This window comes from Dermacentor variabilis, unplaced genomic scaffold (genome assembly GCF_050947875.1).
Source record: "Dermacentor variabilis isolate Ectoservices unplaced genomic scaffold, ASM5094787v1 scaffold_16, whole genome shotgun sequence".
Classification (NCBI taxonomy): Eukaryota; Metazoa; Arthropoda; class Arachnida; order Ixodida; family Ixodidae; genus Dermacentor; species Dermacentor variabilis.
The window spans coordinates 2,524,540-2,549,191 of record NW_027460324.1 but is presented as its reverse complement, the minus strand read 5'-3'; the positions used below and the strand labels follow the sequence as shown (position 1 = coordinate 2,549,191).

Below are 24,652 nucleotides of genomic sequence, written 5' to 3'. Positions count from 1 at the left end.
CTTTGAGGAGATGCGACTTATACATAGGTGTGACTTATACACCGAAAAATATAGCAGTATGGAGAGGCTTCCGTTCACGCTTCCACCCATACATTGAAACGACCAACTCGCCTGTGGTTACCGGAATACTGGACAGCCTCGACGCAGCGACAGAATGTTTGCAACGCATGCTGCTTCGATAGCTCTCGCTTGGGATTGACCGCCAGGCGGCTGGCAGAGGTTGGAGAGGCTTCGCGCGCTGGCTTCAAGACAACCAGAAGTAGACAGCATAACGTCCCATCATGACGCAGAGCCAGTGAAGGCGGAGCTTAGCCCCAATCACTCGATAAACAAGTTGAGGAGAAAACGCATGGTTATGGAGGAGAGTAACTTGTAAAATCCATAGCTCTCTTAATATGAGGCGCTTTACACAAATTTTGGTGTGAATCATTTACTGTAGCTGTACCCTATGCATCCGCAAAATTTGTTCGAAGCGCTTCAGGGACCCTTTAGAGGCACAAATAGAGACGAAGTGTTTCGGCGTTGCTGTCATTTACCACGGCCGCTAGATAAACACTTTTAAACACGCTTTTATCTAGCGGCCGTGCATTGACGTATGATTTCCCGTGAAAGACTATGGCAATGCAGACTCTGCCACTGCGTTTTGGTTGGATGCTTGCGCCGTTTTTGTTCTTTTTGCGTCGCACATTTGCAGTGCTCTGACCTCTTCGAACTCTGGGAGTTATCTGAATTGACCAGTGTGTGGCCAGATACATCCAAATTAACAAGAGTTTGATTGCACTAAATAATGCATACGCCTACCGGGATCAGAGGAGGCATCGAATTATCCAATTTTCCAAGTTAAAAAAGTCTTGCTGTATTGATATTGTGGTACTAACACAACTAAAATCATTTTTCTCTTCAGTGGCCCCTTTAACCCTTTCTGTCCAGCAGGCCCGCAGACAAACACAGACAGGTGAAACCCACCTGGTCTTGGCGAGCATGCTACGCATCTTCTGCAGCTCCTCGCGCAACTGCAGCATCTCACACTTGAGTGCCTCGACCTGCTGGTCGCGTTCGGACTGCTCTCTCTCCTGGCACTGAAGTCGCTCCAGCTCCATCTGTGCACACCGGTCTCGCTGGGCCTCCAGCCGCTGCTCCACTAGAAAAGGCACGGCACTCAACCATTTAATGTCTATGCATTGAAGGCGACCTGCAACTACACCTTGGACCAAGCAAGAATTTTAAATGGTGTGCATATAAAGCCGCCACAGTGCTAAATTGTATGTTTGACATAGGAGTGGATGCACAAAGAAAGCTTGAAGAGCTAGAAAAAATATTTTGCTGAGTGAAGATGGCGAGAAGAGCTCACAATCACACATGAACACCGAAGTTAGAGACATCTCGTTTCCCACCTCCAAAGGCGGCGATCTTGGTATTGTTCGAAAGCTCCAAAGCTTTGCCTGTTTCATCCTTCCGTTCCTGCCCTCCTCTTTACAATGGTCGCATGGGAAAAGAGCAGACACAAGCATAAAGAAATGAGGGCCAGTTTGACAAACCCCGTGGTGCACACAGCCCCCTCTATTGGCGCAGTGTAATGGTACACCAAGAGACTTTTAGATGGCTGTTGCTATGGCAACTGGTGCATCAATGCTGCCGGCAGAGGGCTAGCCCGTTAGGCATGCTTCGAAAACGTTGTTTATATGCTGTTTTTCTAATGATCACAGTGATCGTAAGTGGCAAATCCATGCTTGTATTAAAAAAAAAAGTTGGAAGCCAGATTTGCATTTGGAATGCAAAGCACAACCCTTATCTGAGCATGTGGTGAATCAGGCCCGCCAGTAAGTGGATTAATTGGATTGCACCAGACAGAGCAAGCCGTTAACATATCTTACAATTGCGTACAATGTTCAGCAGTAAAGCAACAGCAAAGCAGAGCTCTGTGTCGAGTCATGAACTACTTGTTAGATGGAAGAGACATCAGGCGGTGCTTTAGAAAGCCATCGACGATGTGCTGGTACTTAGCCTCGCACCTCTGCGCAAAAGCACGGGTTTTCGCAGTCTAGACCCTACTTTGAGCTGTATCTAATGTCGCTAATAAAAGGGACAGTGCACGTGCAGCTCTAAGAAGCATGAATAACGTGGGACAGTAGCCATGGATTAGGGCTAGTGTTGAACTAAGCGTAGGCACCAGATGGGTGTCCTGGAGTAGAGTGTCTAGCACAGCTAGTGTTGAAGTGTAGAAGCAGTATTTTGCCCTCAAAAACAAACACTCTGACCTGCAAGCACGAAATTCAGACACTTTCATAAACGACTAATGAAATCGCTTTTATGAATAACTTATAACTGCCTCTTTAATATGATTTGCAATGTGCGCCTAATTTCAGCGCTCTGCATCCACAAACAAAAAAGTTAGCTCTGATCCCCTACTTCCCCTTCAGCAGGCAGCAGAAAAAAATGCCAAACAAAAAGCAATAAAATTTTATGAAAAAGAAATAACTAGAAAGAGACAAGAGTCACCTAGAATATGCCATTACAGACTACATGCCTTGTGTTTGAGGTACCGAAAGAGAATACAAAACTTTGGAGGCTATTTTGTCAGAACAATATTTTATTATCTCCATCTCACTCGTGACGCTGATATATTGGCAACCACTTGTTTCTCGGGGCATGCAAATTATTCAATATAGAAATCAAACATTGAATGCTCAAACATATATATTCGTGAACCTGATATCTGTTACAGTAAAACCTTGTTCAATCGCATTTCATGGGACTGAAAAAAATTTCCTAATTAAACGAACATTGAATTATAGAGGGTAATGAAAAAAACAAACAAATGCTTACTACAAGACTTTTATTTACCGCATTAACCGGCAAATCCAATTTCTTTGCACAAAAGCAGCATGGAAGCTGCAATTGTGGCAGTCATCTTGTGGCTGGCTAGCGCTCACAGCGGCAAACGCCTTGCGGCCTCCTTCGCAGTGCAGCCGCGGTGCGCATCTTCCTCAAAGACGTGCTTTTCACTATCGCACGCACATACCGATTATTTTTTCACCTGTGAGCTGGTTGCCAACCGATTCTTCGTCTATATGGATGGCTCTCTTGATCCTTGACAGCTTGTTTGTGATATTAAGTGCACAGCCATATATTGCACTGAGTAGAAACGCAAGTGCTGTGAAAGAAGCTGCAGTCGCTATCAACGCGATCATCGATGGCGACTACACAGTTACGAAGGCATGCAGCGAACACAGTGTTGTGCACGACTAAATGCAACAATAAGGTTATAAAGGCACAAATACACACAAAGCATATCCATCATTAGCGTACAATTTCTGCTGATGACTATGACAATGTGGACTCAACTGCTTCCTTTCGGTTGAACGCTAGTGGCATTCCCACTCTTTTGGCTCTCACATTTGCGGCGCTCCACACACACTGAGCTCGGAGAGTTGTCCAAATTAATCGGTGCACAGCCAAATACAGTTGATTAACAAGAGTTTGATTTTGTTAAACAATGCACATGCCTGCCGAAACCAGAGGACGAGTGTGAATTGTCAGATTTTCCTAATCAACAAAGGCATTATTATCGTATTTACTCGATTCTAACGTGCCCTCGATTGTAACACGCACCAGTTTTCCATGACAAAAAAAAAGGAAAAAGTACAATACCGCACACCTCGCGCTTTCATATAGAAATACTATTTTATCTCATTTGCAAAAGACAGATTTATTCCCAACACACTAAAGTTACGATCAATAAAAACACAAATGGCAGCGGCGTACCTTGCCGCCAAGATTTTCACTGCGCCAATACAACTCACATGGGGCAATAGATATCGCTCGTCTTCGCTATCAGACAACTCCTTATCGCTATCAACAGACCAAAGCATTTGATCCTTGGTGCCGTCCATGGCATACGAAATCCCACATTTTATTAAAGGCCATGTTGACCATGGCAAGCGGGTTCGTGCACCATGCATCTTTCACCCATCCAGCAAAGTCCTGCAGCGAGGCACGCTTCCTTTTATTGGCGGGCGTGAATTCGTGGAAGCCACTGACAAGCCATTCGGTGTAGAGCGCCCGAATTGTATCTTTCACTGGCTTGTTCAAACAAACATCGAGTGGCTGGAGCTGCGATGTCATGCCGCCAGGTATCACGACAAGGTCGGTGTTGCATGCAGCCAGCTTGTCCTTGATGCGCTGGTCAAGGTGGCACCTGAACACGTCGAGCACAAGCATCCCACGCAGACCCAAACTACCGCTGAGTCTCTTCCACCAAACGTTATCAATCCAGTCAGTGACCAAGTCCGTGGTCATTTTCGTTTGCGTGCATAATCACGCCACTCGGAAACACGATTCCTTTCGGGAGCGTCTTTCGTCTGAAGATAAGCTACGGGGCAGCTTGTGCCCATCTGCAGTGCAACAAAGCATTGCGGTGACCAGTTTCTTTTTCTTCAGAATAGTGGCTAGCCAGATTTGTTGGTACGAACACATTCTTTTACAAACAGTGCGAATAACAGGACACAAAGGCGCACACAACACAGGCGCTGTGGCGTCGTGCTGTGTCGCTGTGTTAAACACAGCGACACAGCACATGTCATGTGCCTCTCTCTGTGTCCTGTTATTCGCACTGTTTGCAAAAGAACTAGTTTTTTCGTGGCCGGAAGACAGAACGAGCACTTCCTTTGCCCCCTTCTTTTCAACGGTTGTGGTGGCAGGCATGTTAAAGTAGAGCGGCGTCTGATCGGCATTTCCAATCTGTCCGAAGTGGTAGCCGTTTCTATGGCGCAACTTCAAAACGAACAGCTGAAAACTGTGCAATTTCTTTCGATATTCTTTGGGCAATTTTTGGCACATCCCTGTCTGCCTTTTAAGAGAAAAGCCTTTCTTTTTTCATAAAATTTGATAGCCAGCACCTGCTCGTTTTGAAGTCACTCCGCATTAGCTCTTTCTGTAGGGCTAATTGCATTGCCTGTACAGTCGAGTCCCGCTACAACGAAATTGACGGTGCACGAAAAAAAATTCGTAGAAGCGAAAATTTCGTTGTTGTGAAATTCACAAAAATATGGCTAATCTGAACTGGTAAACCACAAACAAACTTTTATTTCCAGAAGTCAAGCAGTGTCGACTGCTTCCCTTTTTTTCCTAGGAGCATCATGATGCGATTTTCGCATTCGGCGAGTAGCTGCATCGCGACGTCGTCATCATGCACAGCCACGCTGTTTCTGATGACATCGAACGCATCCAGTACGCGAGATGTGGCTGGTGGATGCAGGTCTGGCACTTCGTCGTCATCCGACTGCTCCCCGTCGTCGCGGACACTTTTTATGATGTCCTCATCGCTCAATTCTTCACGGGCGATCACATTGACGTCAGCGTCGATGAAGTCGTCCAGCTCGACACTGGATGGCACACTTCCGGCACCTTGAAGGGCCGCCCAGGACGCAATTACGTCTGCTGGCGGTTGCATTGCTCCGTTGCAGTCAGCAGCATCCTCAGCGGAGTCTGTGCCTGGGTCTCCTAGCTTGAAGCCAGCGTGCGTGAAGCAGTTCGCGATAACTGGCCGTCCAGTTGCAGCCCACGCAGCAGCCATCATCTGCAGCGCCATGTACAGGTCTAACTTCGTGTCGCGACCGGTCTCCATGTTCAATAGGAGACGCTGCATCACTCGCTGGCGGTAGGCGCACTTCAGACTTCTAATGACACCTTGGTCAAGTGGCTGTATAATCGAAGTGCAGTTCGGTGGAAAGTACTTCAGCTCCACATTTGTGAGCTCCACATCCAGAATATGATGGGCGGAGCAATTGTCCAGCAATAAGCACACCCGCCGGCCCTGCCTCCTCATGTCGCAGTCGAATGACGCGACCCACTCGGAGAAAATGGCCCGCGTCATCCAGGAGCGGCTGTTGGCGACATACTTTACGGGAAGGCTCCTATTACCTTTGAAGCAACGGGGCCTCGCACTCTTTCCAATGACTAGCGGTGGGCGCTTGTCGGATCCGTCCGCGTTGGCGCACAGCAGCACGGTCACGCGCTTCTTGCTGTGTTTCCCACCGTGGCAACGCTGACCTTTCATTTCGAGGGTTTTTGACGGCAGCATCTCGTAAAACAGGCCTGTCTCGTCAGCGTTATGTCACACTTGGCATAGTCTTTCAACAACGCCGAAACGTTCGTGGAGATCCAGGCGGATGCGCTGCCTGTGTCTGCCGATGCCGACTCGCCAGAGAGCGTCTTGCCGACAATGTCATGGCGGGCCTTGAATCTGCTGAGCCAGCCTGTGCTCGCCTTGAAATCGTCGATTCCCAGCAGGCAAGCATAATTCAGGGCCTTCTGTTGCACGGAGTTTCCACTGATGGGTATGTTTGTCGCCCTTGTCTCGACAAACCACGTGTACATAGCCTTGTCGAGGTCTTCGTGCGCCGACGGCGTCAGCTTCTTCCGCTTGGCTGATGTGCCCGAAGCAAGAGCTTGCGCTATTGCTTCTTTTGACTTCAAGATGGTGGACAGCGAACTTTGAGAAATCCCAAACTTCTTCGCAACGTCGCCTTTCTCTCCACTTGCGACTTCGGCCAGGATCCTAGCTTTATCCTCCAAGGATAAAAACTTTCGACATGACGGCGCCATGTTGGAAAGCACGCTAAAACAGAACGGCTTCTCTGCCGAACACAGTCTGCAAAGCTTTGTCTACATATGGGCACTCCCCTATGCACATGCCCGAGTTATCTTTATGGCGTGCCGGATTCAATAAACATCAGTTGTAAGCGAGCACCAGACCTGTGTCTTCCCTCGTCCACGTCAAAATTTGTGGAACGATAGGAACGATTCTACCCTCTAAAGATTATGACGTGACCACAGCGCTAGCTCGAATTAGCTGAAAGTTCAAATTATCGAGGTTCTTGAATAATGCTGAAAAGAATAAGCATTCAGTTTGTAAGCAACGAACACAGCGCCGTCACTACCAGGCCCTGTTTTTCTCGGAAACCGAGGTACCTCGAACACACTGAGGAGACAATCCCACAAGTGGCGTTGCATGCCTGCAGCCTCGCCACCACCCCCGGTTCGACACCCCTTCGCTGACCGCAGGCATCTCCCTCCGTCTCAAGCCCCGCGTCTCACGACCCTGGCGGTGTACAGTAGCCTGTGTCGTTCAGAGAGAGTGAAGTTGCATTTCAAAGAGAAAGGTTGTGTGTCTTTGCTCCCCCAAGTTCGCGAGGCGCCCTTTTTGCATGGGAGCCGCTTGGGGCGAGCGTATGCGTGTGCCTTACTTTGCGTCGCGTGTTTCTGGCCCACAGTGGCACATTCGCAGGCCACTGTCGACCAGAGCTAGTTTTGTAACCAAGTGCGTGGTTAGCTAGCTGAGTCAGTGGTAGAGAACTTTTTTTTTTTACTTTATGTTTACAAGTTGTTAGTACTATATTGTCTATTCATCGTGACTTGTGCATTTCTCTGTTTTTCTTGCTTGAAGTCACGGGCCAACCAGCCCCAACACGTGCACTTCCCTTAAGACAGCTGAACGCAATCCTCCAATCTTTTTAATCACCACTCTGAATTGTCATTGCAAAATCTTAAATTAACCAGAAGGAAAAACAAACACGCACACAGCTCACGTTCCCGTTTCCGAATTTTAGCCATGCGAATTTCCTCAAACTGGAACTCCGTGGTGCCCCGGTAGACGCTCGCCTTGTCATACACGGGCCGCGTGGGCAGGTCTGGTGGATCAGGCCGACAGAGCGGCACCTCCCAGCAGTCAAAGCGGTTGCCCTTGTAGACGTCGGCCGACTTCTTGCGCTCACTGCAAAGCAAACACCATGCTTAACCCTCTTCCAAATGTAAGCAACAATTGCATCACATTTACCAAGTGAATTTCATGAGCAGCTTGTATAACATAAGTGACACCTCAATGTAATGCAGTTGTACTCGCAGCGAAATACTTTGTTGAACGCGAATTCTGTTAATTTTGAAGTTTTAAAGTGTAAGCACTAACAACAACTTGATAAATTCTCAGAGCTTTTCCGGTGGACAGTGTCTTGTTGGTAGGCATTCATAAACAAATTGCAAGAAGTTTGGACCACTATGGAGCGGTTATGAGTGTCAGGGTCTGCGGCGCAGGTCGCGGCTAGAGCAACGCATCGGCGTGACTCACAGCATCCGAGATTTATGCGAGTTGCATCACACAGCACTGTAAATTTGGAAACTATGGCTGACTACTCAGTGTCCACTGGCATTATCAGATGGTGCCCGTAAATCAAAAACAAAAGTAAAAAGATATGGATACCCACACTGAGAAAAAAAAGTCAGTTTTGCCAGAAAAGTAGAGCATTGATGGCGATAGCAAAGAGACCACAACACAAAGGAAGGTTCGTAGTTTTATCAGTGCCGCACGTGCTCTGGCAAACACGAACAGATTGCACTTAATGACCACAAACTGTCACAACACAAGCAAACGCTTCGTAGTGTGTCTCAGACAGTTCAGATAACACGACCACCAACACTAGACACTCAGAACAAAATCCCCATGAAGGCACCAAGCATCTCTGCTTGCGCTAGCCGTAGCTCACCTCCAAGATACAGCATGTGGCCCGCGACTGGGCACTTGTGCTGAGGGGGAGGGCAGGTAAGCCCTCCATCCCCCAGCATGTGCTTGTTCATGTGCGTTCACCCCCTACCTGTCCCCTTGCACAGAAGCACCCGCAGCCTATGCAAGTTATTTGCGAACGCGATAAATGCTGCAGTGGTGTTTCCTGCATGGAGCACCAATATAACGTCACTAGAGTAATCTCAGGCTATTTGGGCATTCACTGCCGCGACTGCGGCTGCAATCCCATGTTTGAAACTGCTTCTATTTTGTACAGAGCTGAATGATCAGATGCGTGAGAATGATCAGATGAGTGAGCGTGACAATGTGGTACCCACAGGCTCGGGTGGTGATCTCCTGCTACACTGCAAGGAGTGCGATTGCACTCCCATGTTCAGCAACACATCAGTTGTGGCGAAGGCTAAAACTTGACAGGAAAAAGTTGAGGCCTATCATATCAATAAACTTTACCCCGAGCAGTGTGTAAGCGCACCATCGGTGTTCCTAACCAAGAAACAGCTTTAATTTTTTTATTAGTGTTGCCTTGTATACATAAGGTGATTACTGTGCACTTGATATGCTGTGCCTTGCACACGTTCATTACGGACTTGTGGGATGTTTTCAAGGTTAATGTTCAGTTCTTACTCCAGCCGCCTTCCTGCCACTTTGTCTATGCATGCTTCTTATTTTTTTTTTTTCCTTTCTCAAGTTTGCTGGCATTCTCCTAGTACAGCAATGCGGAAGGATGCTTGGAATAACTTTTGCCTGGGAGGATATTTGTGGCTTCTTGCCAGATTTGTTAGCTATACAAGCTTCAACTACATGCTTGAAATGACCGAAAACTTATTTAAATCGAAACCTGATCATAAAATTAGTTTGTTAAATAGCAAAAAAAAAGATATTCGTCTTTCAATGGAACTTAGACTCGGAAATGAAAATAGTTACATCATGAATTTAGTTAAATTTTGTTATATACAGCAAAATCTCAATGTAATGAACTTCAGGGGACCGCAACAAATTGTTCTTTATTCTGAAAGGTTGTTATAGTGAAAGCCACAAAATGAACCCCATTCCACCCATAAACCTACCAGTTCAAAAGTTGCCACCATTTGAGCTATCTATGGAAGCATCGCTGTTGGCTCTCAGCCAACATCGAATCCGCAGATTCTGGCACCACACACCACCAAAGCACTGTATAAGAGTGGCACGCTCAATACAGACTCTGACACCAAGAAAATCACTGACAAGAAAATCACTGAGGAAGCTGCATCCATGTGACATCCCCCCCAAGCCCGGAGGTTCCACGCACCTAGCTGATATGGCCACAAAAAGAAGTGTGAAAGAAAGAAGGGGCGTGCGTAGAAGCAAAGGCAAGAGGAGAGATGCGCCTCAGTTGCTAGGCGACACTTGTCTAGGCGGAACATGCACTAGAAACACGCGCTGTGTCGTCGCATTTGCACTAGAAGAAAGTTCCCTCCAGCGCCGTCTCAGGTTCTCCGAACCCAAGCACTGCAGCATCCGCTCTCTATGCCTTGTCTGCTAGCCTACTGCTCCGGCTGAGTGAAGGATACAGGGAAATCTAAGGATACCGAGATGCTGGAACATTAAATTGTACTAGTACCGAGATGTTAACATGACAGGGAAACTGAATAATGGTCATTATTCTGAAACGTTCAGTATTATGAAGTTCGTAGTACTGAAATATTTTTACATTGAAACTAGAAGCAATGAGCAGGGGATTTCAGAGATGTTCGTTAATGCTGTGTTTGCAGTAACGAGGTTTCACTGTATTGAGGTTTGACTGTACTATAAAATCCTACACAGAATATAACGCTTAAGTTCAAAGCAATACTTGACTTGTATTCATTCAAAGTGTGCCTGGCATGGTGGCAGCACTTCCCATAACCCAGTCTTTAATGCTAGACATTCAGATTGACATTAATGATGTTGACTGCTTGGTATGACAAATAGATACATCAAAAGCAGCTGGTCCTGATGAATTATCACCAGTTCTTAAACCCGTAGGGAAAGAAAAATGAACACCAAGAAAAAATTTTTTCTGCCTTAATGTGCAAACACAATGAGAATGAACTTAATCAATGAAGAGAAAAAATACTTTGCAGCATCTTTTTCAACAATACAGGGGCAAACACCCAGCAAGAAATTGGAAGTCTGCTTCACACTGAGCCACCTATGGTTTCGTTTAGAGTTTGTACATTGAATGTGACCCATTGATGTGCATTTCATTTATTTTACATCACATGTGAAATATCCTTACATCCGGAGATCTTGCATCTGCTGTTCAAAAGAAAGCAAGTCACGTGCCAAACTTCTTCCTAGTTCTATGTTCCTGCTCTAAACCAACAAATGATGGTTGCTGGCTGTCATTCAGCGTCGGCCAAAAATTTCTAGCCAGAAACTTTGTACTCCGTACCAAAATTCGGCAAGGAAATGCTTTTCTGGTATGTTGCCTCTAGGCAACAGTCGTTAAAGCCGAATACTTGTTCTGTAGCTTAATCCGGAATTCCTCTATTTTCCCTCTTACTGCTTACTCATTGATCGGCTTGTTATGTACCAGATTCTTCCATTCCCTCCTCAAGTCTAGGCTAACTCGAGTTCTTACCATCCTATGGTCACTGCAGCGCACCTTGCTGAGCACGTCCACATCTTGTATGATGCCAGGGTTAGCGCAGAGTATGAAGTGTATTTCATTTCTAGTCTCGCCGTTCGGGCTCCTCCGCGTCCACTTTTGGCTATCCCGCTTGCGGAAGAAGGTATTCATTATCCACATAGTATTCTGTTCTGCAATGTCTACTAATAACTCTCCCCTGCTATTCCCAGTGCCTATGCCATATTCCCCCACTGACTTGTCTCCAGCCTGATGATGATGTATGGCATTTTGTGGCGCAAGGGCCAGGTATGGCCAAAGAGCGCCATGTCTGTGCTAATGAGTTTGCAGTGTACTTATGATTACTATGGAGTTGGTGTGAGGTGGCTGTAAAGAGGCCTTAAAATATACGCTTTACAGTGCGTAAAATCTGTATGATAAAATTATGGCGATGACGTATGACTTGTACTATAAAAATTTAGATGCATATAAAAAGAATGATACGATAGGTATAATATATCAGATTATGAGAAATGCCAGAGCACTACTGCCTCCTTAGAGCCCTTGAAACACAAGGGCCTGGAGGCATGTGCTATGCAAAACAATTATCGCAGTGGCATCCTCTCTCGAGAGGAGGCGCTACGAATTCATGGGACTAATAACAGTTACGACCACATATCTCAGAAAACCTAGCACTGAGTCTGTATTAAAAAGAGGTTCTGGACCAAGAAGCATTGCAGGATGAAGAGGAATGTGCTGTCGGTATGCTAATGAAAAATGTCTCTCTCAGATTCGGCTTCCCGACACTCCAGGAGGACGTGGAGTACGGTCAGCCTCTCCCCGCATCTACCACAGGTTGGAGGCTCACTTCCGGTCAGTAGAAAGTTATGGGTGCCATATGTGTGTCCTATTCTTAAACGACAAAATAGGACATCGGCGCGATTTTGTTGTAGAGGGCCAGAGTCCTAACTGTGGCTTTATTAGGTGGAGCTTATTATATTTTTCCGCGTCCCACATGCGTTGCAAGTGGGCCCGCAGCCGCCTTCGCAAGAAAGGCCTCAGATCTGTGACAGGCACCTCAGCGGTAGGGTTAACGGCTTGCGATGCTATAGACGTGGCCATCTCGTCCGCCAGAACGTTGCCCTCAATGCTCCTATGGCCAGGCACCCAGCATATAATGATATGCTGGTTAGATATGTACGCTTTACACAAGGCGGAATATAGTTCATTAAGTACTGGATTTTTGTGTCTATAGGGTGACATCAAGGCCTTCACGACGCTTAGGGAGTCTGTATATATCGCTGATTTTTGAAGTTTCGATTTTCCTATGTGATTTACAGAAGACAGTACTGCGTAGACCTCGGCCGTAAAGATACTTGTTTCCGGATGCAGTACACCAGATTCTGAGAAGGACGGGCCGAAGGCAGCATAAGACACCCCGGCATTTGACTTCGAAGCGTCTGTGTAGAACTCTGCGCAAGAGTGCTTGTGCTGGAGTTCAAGAAAATGCATTCGGATTTCTATCTCTGGTGCGTGTTTTGTTACTTCTAAAAAGGATATGTCACATTCAATCAGCTGCCACTCCCAAGGTGGTAACACCTTGGTTGGATGCATTAGGCGAAGCTCGAGGAGTGGGACACACATTTGATCACTAAGCTCCCTCACACGAAGCGAGAAAGGCCGTCTTACAGAGGGACGGTTGAAGAAAAGTGTAGTACATGTCATATCGTTAACAGTGTGAAAACATGGATGTTGATGATTGGAATGTATTTTCAGGAAATATGTAAGGCTGATGTAAGTTCTTTGTAGATGGAGGGACCATTGATTTGATTCCGCGTATAAGCTTTCAATCGGGCTAGTTCTGAAAGCGCCAGTGGCTAAGCGGATACCTAGATGGTGGACAGGATCTAGGATCTTTAGTGCGCTCGGAGCGGCTGAGTTATATACGACGGCGCCATAGTCCAATCGTGATCGAATTAGGCTCTTATAAACATTCATCAAACACTTCCTGTCGCTACCCCATGTTGAGTGGGATAGAATTTTAAGTAGGTTCATTGTCCTGAGACATTTTTCTTTAAGATATTTAATGTGCTGTATAAAAGTAAGCTTGGAGTCTAGTATAATACCTAGAAATTTGTGTTCTTTGTTGATGGGTATTTGATATCCACAGACTTGAACACAAGGATCTGGAACCAGGCCTCTCTTTCTAGTAAAACGAACACAGGAACTTTTGTGAGGGTTGATTTTGAATCCGTTTTCGTCTGCCCACTTGGAAACCTTGTTCAAGCCCTGCTGTACCTGTCTCTCGCACACTGTGAGGTTGCAGGATTTGAAGCCTATTTGTATATCGTCTACGTATACGGAATAAAAGATGGCCGGTGGCAGTGAAGCACGTAGTGTGTTCATCTAAACGATAAAGAGAGTGCAACTCAGCACGCCTCCCTGGGGTACACCAGTTTCCTGCGTAAAAGGACGTGACAGTGCATTAACAACTTTTACTCGGAAGGTACGATTTGACAAATAGCTTTCTATTAGGACGAGCATATTGCCACGGATGCCAATTCCCGACAAGTCTCTCAAGATTCCGTAGCGCCACATGGTGTCGTACGCCTTCTCCATATCGAGGAATACGGATAGGAAATATTGTTTATGTAGAAAGGCGTCGCGAATGTTTCCCTCAGTGCGCACAAGGTGATCGGTTGTGGACCGCCCTTGTCTAAAGCCACACTGGAAGGGATCGAGAATATTGTTGAGTTCAAGGAAATGTACAAGTCTGCGGTTAACCATTTTTTCAAAAAGCTTACAAAGACAATTTGTAAGAGCTATCGGGCGGTAACTTGCCGCTAAGGAAGGGTCTTTACCCTGCTTTAGAACAGGGACCACAATTGCTTCTTTCCATGTGGATGGGAGGTATCCCGCAGCCCAAATAGTGTTGAAAAGTGTGAGAAGTGTAAGTTGTGTGTCAGTATGTAAGTTTCTGATCATGTCATACATGACTCGGTCAGGTCCCGGTGCAGTGCTTTTGCATGTGTTCAATGCAGCTCTCAACTCGGCAATACAGAAAGGCTGGTTATACGGTTCATTCTGTCTGGATTTTCGTAAGATTGGCTTACGTTCTTCTACTTCTTTAAGTTTAAGAAAGGATTGGGAATAGTTGATTGAGCTGGACACGCGCTCAAAGTGCTCCCCAAGTGAGCCTGCCTGATCTTGCAGTGTATCGCCCTGTGTATTTACTAGAGGAAGTGAATATGTTTGTCGCCCTCTAATTCTATTAACCCTGTTCCAGGCTTTAGCCTCATCTGTATAGGAGTTGATACCGGATAAAAACTTCTGCCAACTCTCTCTTCCGGCCAGTCGGCGGGTTCACCTGCCTTGGGATTTTATTTTTTTAAAATTGATAAGATTCTCCGCAGTGGGGGAGGCGCGTAGCAACCCCCACGCTTTGTTCCGATTCCTACGAGCGATTCTGCATTCATCGTTCCACCACGGGACATGCCGTTTGCATGCCGAGACACTTATTTCACGTATGCATTTAGATGCGGCATCTATTATGACGGCTGTGAAATACTGCACAGCAGCATCAATTTCTAACGAGGGCATCTCATCCCATGATATACTACTAGATAAGTTTCGGAATCTCTCCCAATCAGCTGTGTCTATCTTCCACCTAGGAGCTTGTGGAGGATATTCGTTTTCTTTAGATGTTCTTATGAGTATGGGGAAGTGGTCGCTTCCGTAAGGATTGTCGTTAACTTCCCATTCAATTTCGGGCAGTATTGACGGGGAAACTATACTAAGATCAATTGAAGAAAAGGTTCGGTTTGCGAGACAGTAATAAGTGGCTTCCTTTTATTCAGCAGACACGCACCGGATGAAAAAAGGAATTGTTCAACGAGGCGACCTCGCGCATCAGTACGAGAGTCGCCCCACAGGGAGCTGTGCGCATTGAAATCGCCAAGAACAACATAAGGTTCTGGCAATTGATCTATCAAGGACTGAAATTCATGTTTGTTTAGATGGTAATGCGGAGGTATGTAAAGCGAGCAAAAGGTGATGAGTTTGTTTAGTAGGACAGCTCGAACCGCCACTGCTTCAAGGGGCGTTCGTAGCTGTAAAGGTTGACAGGCTATAGTTTTATGAGTCAGAATCGCAACACCACCCGATGATGCGACGGCATCATCGCGATCTTTGCGAAACGTAACATACGTACGGAGAAAGTTTGTGTGTTTGGATTTTAAGTGTGTTTCCTGTAAACACAGCACTTTCGGATTATGTTTGTGGATGAGTTCTTGCAAATCATCAAGGTTTTTAAGGAGACCTCTGATGTTCCATTGAATAATTTGTGTATCCATATTTAAAGAAAACTGGTGCTGTGTTTACAGAAGCGGAAGTGATGCCTTAGGTTACAGAGCTCTTTCGAGGCCCTGTAACGGGGGTTCTGCTCTTTCTCGAGCGTTCGAGCGAGTCTCGGCACTCCTTAGGCGTTTGGTATGCCTTGACGACAGGTGTAGTGTCCATTGCCTCCTGAGAGACGCCGGACAAGCGCTCTTGGGAGCGCGAGCTTTTCCGAGAGAGTCCTGCCCCGGAAGGCAAGACCCCTGTGCCCACCAGCCCGGAGGTCGATGGGGCTCCCTGAGAGATTTGGCTGCGCTGGCCGTTGCCAGCGCTGGAAGAGGCCTCGGAGCTTGGGGCAGCCTCGGCTGCGCCCACCTTCGGGGTCGATGGTCCCCTCTGCTGTGTTGACGGAGCAGCGCTAGCTGCAGCCGCCGCAGGGGCAGATGGCGTAACTGCCAACTCACTGCCTATGGGTCGGACAGCCGCCGGAGGCCGTTGTGACGCTGCCCCCTTACGCGCCACATCGGCAAAGCTGCTCTTAGACAGGAATGACACCCGCCTACGTGCCTCTTTGAAAGATAAGTTTTCTTTGACTTTGATTGTGACAATCTCTTTTTCTCCTTTCCAGGACGGGCAGGACCGCGAGTATGCTCGCCCTCACAGTTGACACAATGTGGAGTGTTCTGGCACGTTTCGGAGGAATGTTCTTTGTCACTGCACTTGGCACATGTCAGCCGGCTTCGACAGTTCTGTGAACTGTGGCCGAACCTTTGGCACTTAAAGCATCTAAGAGGATTGGGCACGTATGGCCTAACACGAAGTTTGATATAACCGGCCTCGATGGACTCGGGGAGGACACTTGAACCGAAAGTGAGTATCAGGTGTTTTGTTTGGATTTCTTTTCCATCTCGCCTCATCTTAATTCTTTTGACATTTATAACATTCTGTTCGCTGAAGCCCTCCAAGAGCTCAGCCTCAGTGAGCTCCAGCAAATCATCGTCTGAGACAACGCCGCATGAGGTATTCATCGTGCGGTGCGGGGTTGTGTTGCCTCCGCCGGGGGGCCTTAGAGGTCCAAACACCCAGCATCAGCTCAACCCCCAGGATCCCCTTTTCCCCGGACACTGCTAAGCCGCGCACGGCTACACGCGGGAGGGTCCAACCCTCGTGTGCTCGGGTATGTGGTGTCGCAACACACCTTGTCTCCAGCCTGCTTCTTGCCTACCTTGGCATTGAAGTCGCCCATCAGTATAGTGTATTTTGTTTTCACTCTACCCATTGCCGATTCCACGTCTTCATAGAAGCTTTCGACTTCCTGGTCATCATGACTGGATGTAGGGGCGCAGACCTGTACAACCTTCAATTTGTACCTCTTATTAAGTTTCACAACAAGGCCTGCCACCCTCTCGTTAATGCTATAGAATTCCTGTATGTTACCAGCTATATCCTTATTAATCAGGAATCCGGCTCCTAGTTCTCATCTCTCCGCTAAGCCCCGGCAGCACAGGAGGTGCCCGCTTTTTAGCACTGTATATGCTTCTGTCCTCCTAGCCTCACTGGGCCCTATTATATCCCATTCGCTGCCCGCTAATTCCTCCAATGGCACTGCTAGACGCGCCTCACTAGATAACATTCTAGCATAAAATGTTGTCAGGTTCAGATTCCAATGGCGGTCTGTCCGGATGTGTAGGTTGTGTGTAGGTTGTAATAACTTCCTATTCAGATACTGGTTGCTGAAACACTGTATATGCTCGACGTAGTAGTTCTGCGGAAACCTGCAAGGTGGAGAGAAGTAATGAATAAAGGCAAAAGTGGATGTCCGATTTTCCCTTTATTCATTACTTCTCTCCACCTTGCGGGTTTCTGCAGAACTACTACGTCAAACTCTTGCCTTTGCTTTGTGTTGTCGACAAATTCGACTTCGCCCTGCCATCTGCTAGCTGCCTGGTTAGCTCAGATGGTAGAGCAGCTGCCCCGGAAAGGCAGTGGTCCCGGGTTCGAGTCCCGGACCAAGACGAATTTTTCTTCCAACTATAAGGCTTTTCTTTCGAGGAACCCGTACGGGTTTCCTTTGTAGCAATTGCTACGAATGGGTGGATGTCTGATTTTCCCTCTATTCACTGTATATGCTCATAGCACAGCTGCATGTAAGACAGGCTGTCGCCTTCGAAAAATAATGGGAGATTAGAAACTGACACATATACTTATTTTTATCGGGCAACCACGTTTCGCCGCCTAACAAATGTAATCGCACAGCGTGGGACGCGCCTGCATGTATCTGAAGTTTCTGGAAAGTTATTGATGCTTCTATCCGTTGTCTGTTGTCGCTGAACCTTATGTTATCTGATTTCATCAACTCACGCGAATGGTGTAGAACTTTGCGGAAGGCACGCGGGTCCGAACGATTAGTCTGGAACATTCGACGACTGCTCTATAAAAGCCGACGCGCTTGACCCGCTGATCAGATTTCCGACGATCGCCGACCGTGTTCGCCGCTATCGTTGTGTTATAAGTGTAGCCTGTTTTTGTGGGCACAGGTTCGCCCAATAAAAGCTAGTTTTGTATTCCACCGTATTGCTGCTTTCTTCACCGTCACTACCACGTGACAAAACGAATGGTTCAACGCATTTGCTAGTAATGCTCCAGAAATCTTCATGTTGTTCAGTACTTCTGCCAAATATTGCATTTAGTTTGAACCACATGTCCCCAGTGTATTGCCTCAATGAAATCAAGTGTTTAGAATAGCATCTGTTTTTAGCAACAGAAAGTTATTTAATGATGTGATTTCCAAGTTTTTTTAAAGCAACCAGTGCACCAGGACATCTAGTTTGAATTAATGAAGGTATGTGAATAAAAAAAAGTTTTCTGTTCTCTTTTTTTTTTTTTTTTAATGCAAGAAGTCAGTTGTTATCCATGGCTTACGAACATTGTTTGGTCGTTCAAATGTTTTTTGTGGAAAGCATGAATTGTAGATGTAAGCAGTTTTAAGAACCTGTCGTAGGCAACTTCTGGATTATGTTCACTCAGAGCATCATCCCAGCTTACATGTGCGATAGATTCATGAAAAGTGGTTAATGTGAAAGAGTTAATTGATCTATAAGAAAGGTATGCTACTGGTGTAGAGTGATCAATAACTCTACAAGGTTCATTTACAGAAATAAATGTTGGGAGATATTCGCTGAGGCAGTAGTTAGACATCAGACTGCGCACAGCGCAACTCAACATTTTTAATGATGAGATCAAGAAGCGTTTCTGTGGTTGTTGCCAGCCACATTGGTAAGTCATTACAAAACACTAAACCAGTTGAAGCCAATAAAATGTTCCTTCAAAACTATATTCCCTAAATTTGGTGGTATGAGCTAAATTACTAGATAAGACAAAGACCAAACTTCAAAAATGAATTTCATACCTAAATTTCGTTGCTGGTACATCAGTGTGATGTCATGGATTTGAAGGTATTTTTTCATGTAGGCAGCTGTGGTGCAGTAAAAAGCACCACAGGTTATCAAGTTCAGTCTCTGGCACATATAAAAGACAATGTAGCCCACCTGTGCCAATAAAAGCTTAACGAGGCCCAAGCAGAAAAATTCATGGCAAGCTGGTAGGTCAAGTTGGCATTACCACCCGTCTCGTTTATACGCCTTCTCTGGCTTACCAAGTCTACTCAACGTGAAAGTGGCCCTGTTTCGTATTGCAGAAGAGCAATTTACAAATGCAGCTGAACTTATTTTAAACATGGACAAATAGCAACTATGTGATGGTCCAATGTTAACCGCATGTTCGCAAAAAGCATGTAGACGGGAGCATAATCTGCGTAGCCTGTCTCTTCTTCCCGATGCAAGCCGCCTATTAGCGCAATGCAAACTAGTAGCAACCTCACACAGCTGCGCATACTACACAGCGGATAGTGTTCATAACAGCTTTCTACAAAATAGGTTCAGACTTTTAAGTAGAAAATACCTGTGCTTCGGATGCTCATGTTTAGGCAAGCTTGGTTGCTACACATAAGCACGACGCATGCTTATTGCCAGTGTATGCTGTGTTAATAGAGGCAGGATTGCATTGAGAATAAGGAACACCCTAGGAGACGACAGTCGTCTCTGCATGCCCTCTGCAAGTAAGCATTTCACATCGACTGTCTTGCAAAATCTTTCCTTCAATAAGGCCCTGCCGTACACAGAAGCCAGCGCTCACTTGGGTAAGCTAAGAATTCTGTCGGCTGCACCGTGAATGAAGCTGCACGAGGTAACCCAAGTACAGTGGAACCCCATTGATATGTTCCTTGCTGTTGGGTTTCCCTGGCTGCTACATCGTATATTCGCAGTAGGACTTAAAGCCCATTGCCAGCTGTGTATTATGTTCCCACTTGATGCGCCATTGTGTAATGTTCCCACATCTTGCGTTGCGCTCAAACGCAGCAGTCATGCAAGTTCAACGGTGCAGAGGCAAATTACCTAACTCTCAGAACATTACTACAAAGGTGATAAATGCATACTTGCAGTTAAGCCTTGTCCATGGACCTGCGTCAAAACGCTGGGAGTATGCAATGGTCAGCCGCTATAAGCACGTCTCTGCAAAGTTGTGTGCGTGTGTTTTTTTTTTTTTTTGCCGGTTTTCTGAAGTCAGTTTTGCCGCATACAGCCATGTTATGCAGCGAGGCATATCAAGAGTGAAAGGGGCCTTTCTCACGGAACATAAAAGTATGTGTCCTTTAATTATACATGCGTGCATGCGCCGTCTCCGTTCACAGAACAAGCACCAATACTTCTAATAACTGTAGTGGCAGCCATTTAGAGCTGTTTCCGACGTTGCTGTGGCAATTTGGGGCATTCCTCATTGTTGCATATTTCTGGCTGTTGTGTCCTGTTTTTTTCTGCAATCCCTTGAAAAATGTGTGAATGAGGCTCTACTGCATTTAGCTTCCATTACACAGCTATCATCCTTGACATTCTGTTACACTTCTATACATGAAAGATAATTTGACATGCACTTGAGCCATATCACAGGTCTTTGTCAACACGCGAACAAACCATTCATCGCATTTTCCATGCTCACCTGAGGGCTTGCCGCGAGCCTGGGATCAGCGCAGGAGTGCTGCAAGAAAGCACAAGGTGGTCTCAATATCAACGTGTGCCTGCACCAGTATCTCCGAGACATTTTCAAGCTGAACACAAATTCAATGTGAGTATGGCAGCGCAAAACAAGAAGAGAACACCGCCCTCCCTTATGTAATGCCCCATAGGGGTACTGAAGGGAAAATAAATTATGATATAATTTCTTGGTCGCGATTGGCTCCTTTGCACAAGCTGCGAGAGGGAACCAATAGGGCCTTGGTGCAGGTGACTTTGGGCATGCAGAAGGCGGTGCAGTGTAACATTTGTCGGTTACGTTGTGGACTACTTCCACAATGCAGCAGCCACCACAGCCACAGTGCCAAGGCAGCACCGCCGGCCGCCACCAACGACACACCAGTGCATTACGGAGGAAAAAGACCCCTCACTTGGTGCAAATAGGCCCCCCAAATAAACCTACATTCTTTTACCTTGCCACTCGAGCCAGCGATAGAGGGCAGGTGAAGAGGTCCAGGGCTCATCTGCGTCTTCCTGTTGGTGGAGCAAAGTCGTCCGGTTGCACTGCCGCCGTTTCCGTGGAAACGCATGCACGTGTGCCCGCACTCTGTTGGCCGCGCGTTTTGTTTCCTCGGTTTGTTTTCACTTGCGCCAGCGCAATGACAGTTGCTCTCTGTCCCAGTGATCGTAGATCCAGCAATTGCGACTATCGACGTGCTGCGCACGATTGGCACAATCAAAAATAACAATCCGAAGGGTGAGGGAAGGTGCTGGCAGTGAGAAGGACAGGCCACGAGCACCGCTGCAAGTGCGCTCCCCACCAGTCACACCCAGGGCTCGGCACGGAGGAAAAGGGTGCGCACAGGTGGCACGCGTAGCTGGCAACCGAGAGCGTCGGCACGAAAGGCGCCGCTGTGAGCGCGCACATTCCCCTTGCCAGTTTGCTCCAAGTGGAGAAGTTTATCGGAGTGCCTCGAGTAATCCGATTTGAAATGTATGCATTTGGGTCAGAACTTGGGAGAAATGACGAACAAAGCAATAATTATACTAAAGCAGCATTATTATATATTAAGGGTTTACCATATGTATAAAGGGGTACATACAATGTATCGAAGGGGGACACGAGTCGATAAACCATGGGAAAATATTTGAAAACGTCATTTTTGGATTCTACAGCGACCGATGCATGATCATGGAAATTTTCACCTATCTTGGATTAATAGTTTAGCTGCCATACCATTCTAAATTTAATTATGGGGCTTTGCGAGCCAAAACCACATTGCCACGTGCGTTTATTTCTACCTCACCATTCATGTGTGTTATCACTTTTTTGTCTACGCACAGTGACGTGTGCGGCGGCGTTGAACGCATTTCGATCGTGGACACGTCTCGAATATTCCGCGACGCAACACACAAATACAGGACCGCCCCTTGCGCTGGCCGAGCCTGACCGATGCCGCACGCACTTGCCGTTTTCGCCGTCGCCAAGTTCGTTCGCTTGCTCTCGGGCACGAGTTTGCCCAATGAACTGCCGCCGTAGTGTCCCATTCTGCCTGTCTGCGTGCCAACCGGCTCGCCGTCACCTTTGTGACAATGTCATCATGAAATACAGTAGTGGGCGACTCCAGGTTAAATTTGACCATCTGGGGTTTGTTAATGTGCATCCAATGCACAGTACACGGGCGTATCTGCAATGAGGCATCTGACTAAACACGCCACGCCATTGGCAGATTTTCACGTTGCGAGGTGAAGAGGAGGTTGAAGTGTCTCGACGATCCATAGATGGTGTTACCCTGACTACTGAGCTACAACCTTGTAGATGTATATATTGTAACACATATATTTTCTCCTTGTAACAGTATGCTCGGGCGTGCAAAACTTGGCACAAAAGAATGTTAAATTCCGTTTGCTACAACGCATAAATTCAGCAAGAACCAAAGCAGCAGAAACAAAAGGTGTTCCATTTTTGGAAGTACAGTAAAACCTCGTTAATTCGAAGTCATCAGGACCACAAAAAATCTTCAAATTAAGCAGGTTTGCGAATTAACAGATCACACAAAAAAATGCAACCCAGGCAAAAAATTTCCCTGCAGGAATGCGCTACCTTTATTCGGCAATCTTCGGATTTTAAAGTAATCAGAGATGCCAGTTGCCGCGTCATGTAGTTCGAGGCTCCAAAGGTCATATTTTCTAGTTGGCCAACTATGTGCAGCATTAGAGAATTTCCACTGTGGCACTCAACAAAACTGCGGATAACGTTCAGCGATCCGATAACTTCCCCAAGAGCGGGTGTTCCGGAGGGTTCGTTAGCGTCATTGTTGCTGTCATCGCACATGGTCGCATCAGCGGTAACTTCCCTCTCCAAGTCTGAGTAGCCCGTTTGTTGATCATTTTCAAAGTTCAGTACTCAGTGAAGCTGACTGCACCGGATTCGCTATTCTCTGCGCAGAGTGCGTTGATGCGGCTGCAATACTTGGCTCCTTCTTCCTCAAGTGCTCATGAATAGTCAGCACCAGCATCGACGGTGCTTTCCTTCGAGAAGCCACCGTGTTCAAAACACCGCATGATCAAAGTGGTTTCCACTTGCTTCCATGCATACGTAATAAGACATATGGCCCCGAGGAGGCCGATGGAGTATTCCCTGCCGTTGTCGTAGCAAAGGAGAATGCGCTTGAGCAGGTGGTGGCGGTAAATCTTTCTTGTGTGGTGAATGGCACCTTGGTTCATTGGCTGCGAGATCGACGTGGTGTTCGGCGGAAGAAATACCATCCTGATAGCTTTCAGGTGTGGGATGTCACCGTGCGCCGGGCAATTATCACCAGCGAAGAGTACATACCTACCTGTGGCCACGAACTTGTGGTCAAGCTGTCGAACGTAATCTTCAAACGTTGGGCCTGTGACCCAGGCTTTCTTGTTGTGGCGGTAGATAAGCTCATCGCTTGGCGGCGGCCGTGCATTTTTAAAGCAGCGAGGCTTCCCACTCTTTCCAACTACGAGTAGTGGCAGCTTGTGTTCACCGCACTTGTTCTCGCCGAACAGAACGGTAATTCTTTCCTTGCCCTGCTTTCGACCCTTGACCGCGGTGTCCTTCGCTGCGAACGTTTTTGTGGGCAGCATCTTGTAAAAAAAGGGCTGCCTCATCAAAGGAGGAGGTAAGAGAAAAGCAGAAGGCAGGGAGGTTAACCAGAATAACGTCTGGTTGGCTACCCTACCTACCCTGCATCGTCAAGGTTGTATACATCATCTGCACCATACTCGCTAAGCAACGGAGCCAACGTGTTTCCGTCGACGACGCTCTCGTTGGCGCTGCCGCTCTTGCCACAGCTGGCCACGACGGTTAAGTTACTTGGCTCTTTAAAACGGCTGAACCATCCATTGCTACACTTGAACTCTTCGTGCCCAAGTTGTAGAGCCAAGTCGTCGGCCTTCTACCGAAGTATCGTTCCATTGACAGGAAGGACGGCTGCGTTTGCTTTCTGCAGCCAGCGAAGCCGATTCCACATCTTGGTACGTGGGAGCCCATACTTGCGACCGCTTCGAAGAACGTGTCTTGCTGTAGGCCTCCAGTACTTTCGGCTTGTTCTTCAGTATTGTGGACAATGTCGAGAGGGGCACGCTGTGCCTTTCAGCCAACTCGGCCTTGGAACACGTGTTCTTACCCGCTTCTTGGATCAAGCAGAACTTCTGCTGCAGTGTTAAAGTCTTATACTTTGCCATCTTCAAAAGAACACCACGCTAGCTGCAACACCCCCAATCTCCGCACACAAAAGAATGGTGCAGAGTGGCGTTGCACGCACACACGTAGCCGCAGGCGCGGAGGGAGAATGGGCGAACGGCAGCCAGTGGCAGCGGCATGGAACCCGCACTGACTGCGAGGAGCGTGCGGAGTAGGGGACGAGAGCATGTGACAAAAGCCGGTATTCCCGCTGCGTTGCAGTGACGCACGTCTTCTCCTCTGCAGGCGCACGCTTCGGCAGTACCATGGACTGATTTGTGTGCTAGCAGTACAACGGATTGGGCGCTTCGCCTACAGATAATCATGACTGTTATGTGGCGTCGCCTCGCGGCTGCGAATGGCCGTCA

The 24,652-nt window shown here is 47.1% G+C and overlaps 1 protein-coding gene across 4 annotated transcripts in view; it reads right to left on the bottom strand.

The window, feature by feature from the left end:
• Positions 1-24,652, bottom strand: part of LOC142568055 (uncharacterized) — a 403,528-nt gene that overhangs the window by 239,510 nt on the left and 139,366 nt on the right. For all 4 annotated transcript variants that reach the window (XM_075678140.1, XM_075678141.1, XM_075678138.1 and 1 more), the window contains 3 exons: positions 20,556-20,594; positions 7,581-7,774; positions 967-1,141 (listed from right to left, as the gene is read on the bottom strand). In XM_075678140.1, the coding sequence (XP_075534255.1) occupies positions 967-1,141; positions 7,581-7,774; positions 20,556-20,594 (408 nt within the window). The remainder of the gene's footprint in view (positions 1-966; positions 1,142-7,580; positions 7,775-20,555; positions 20,595-24,652) is intronic.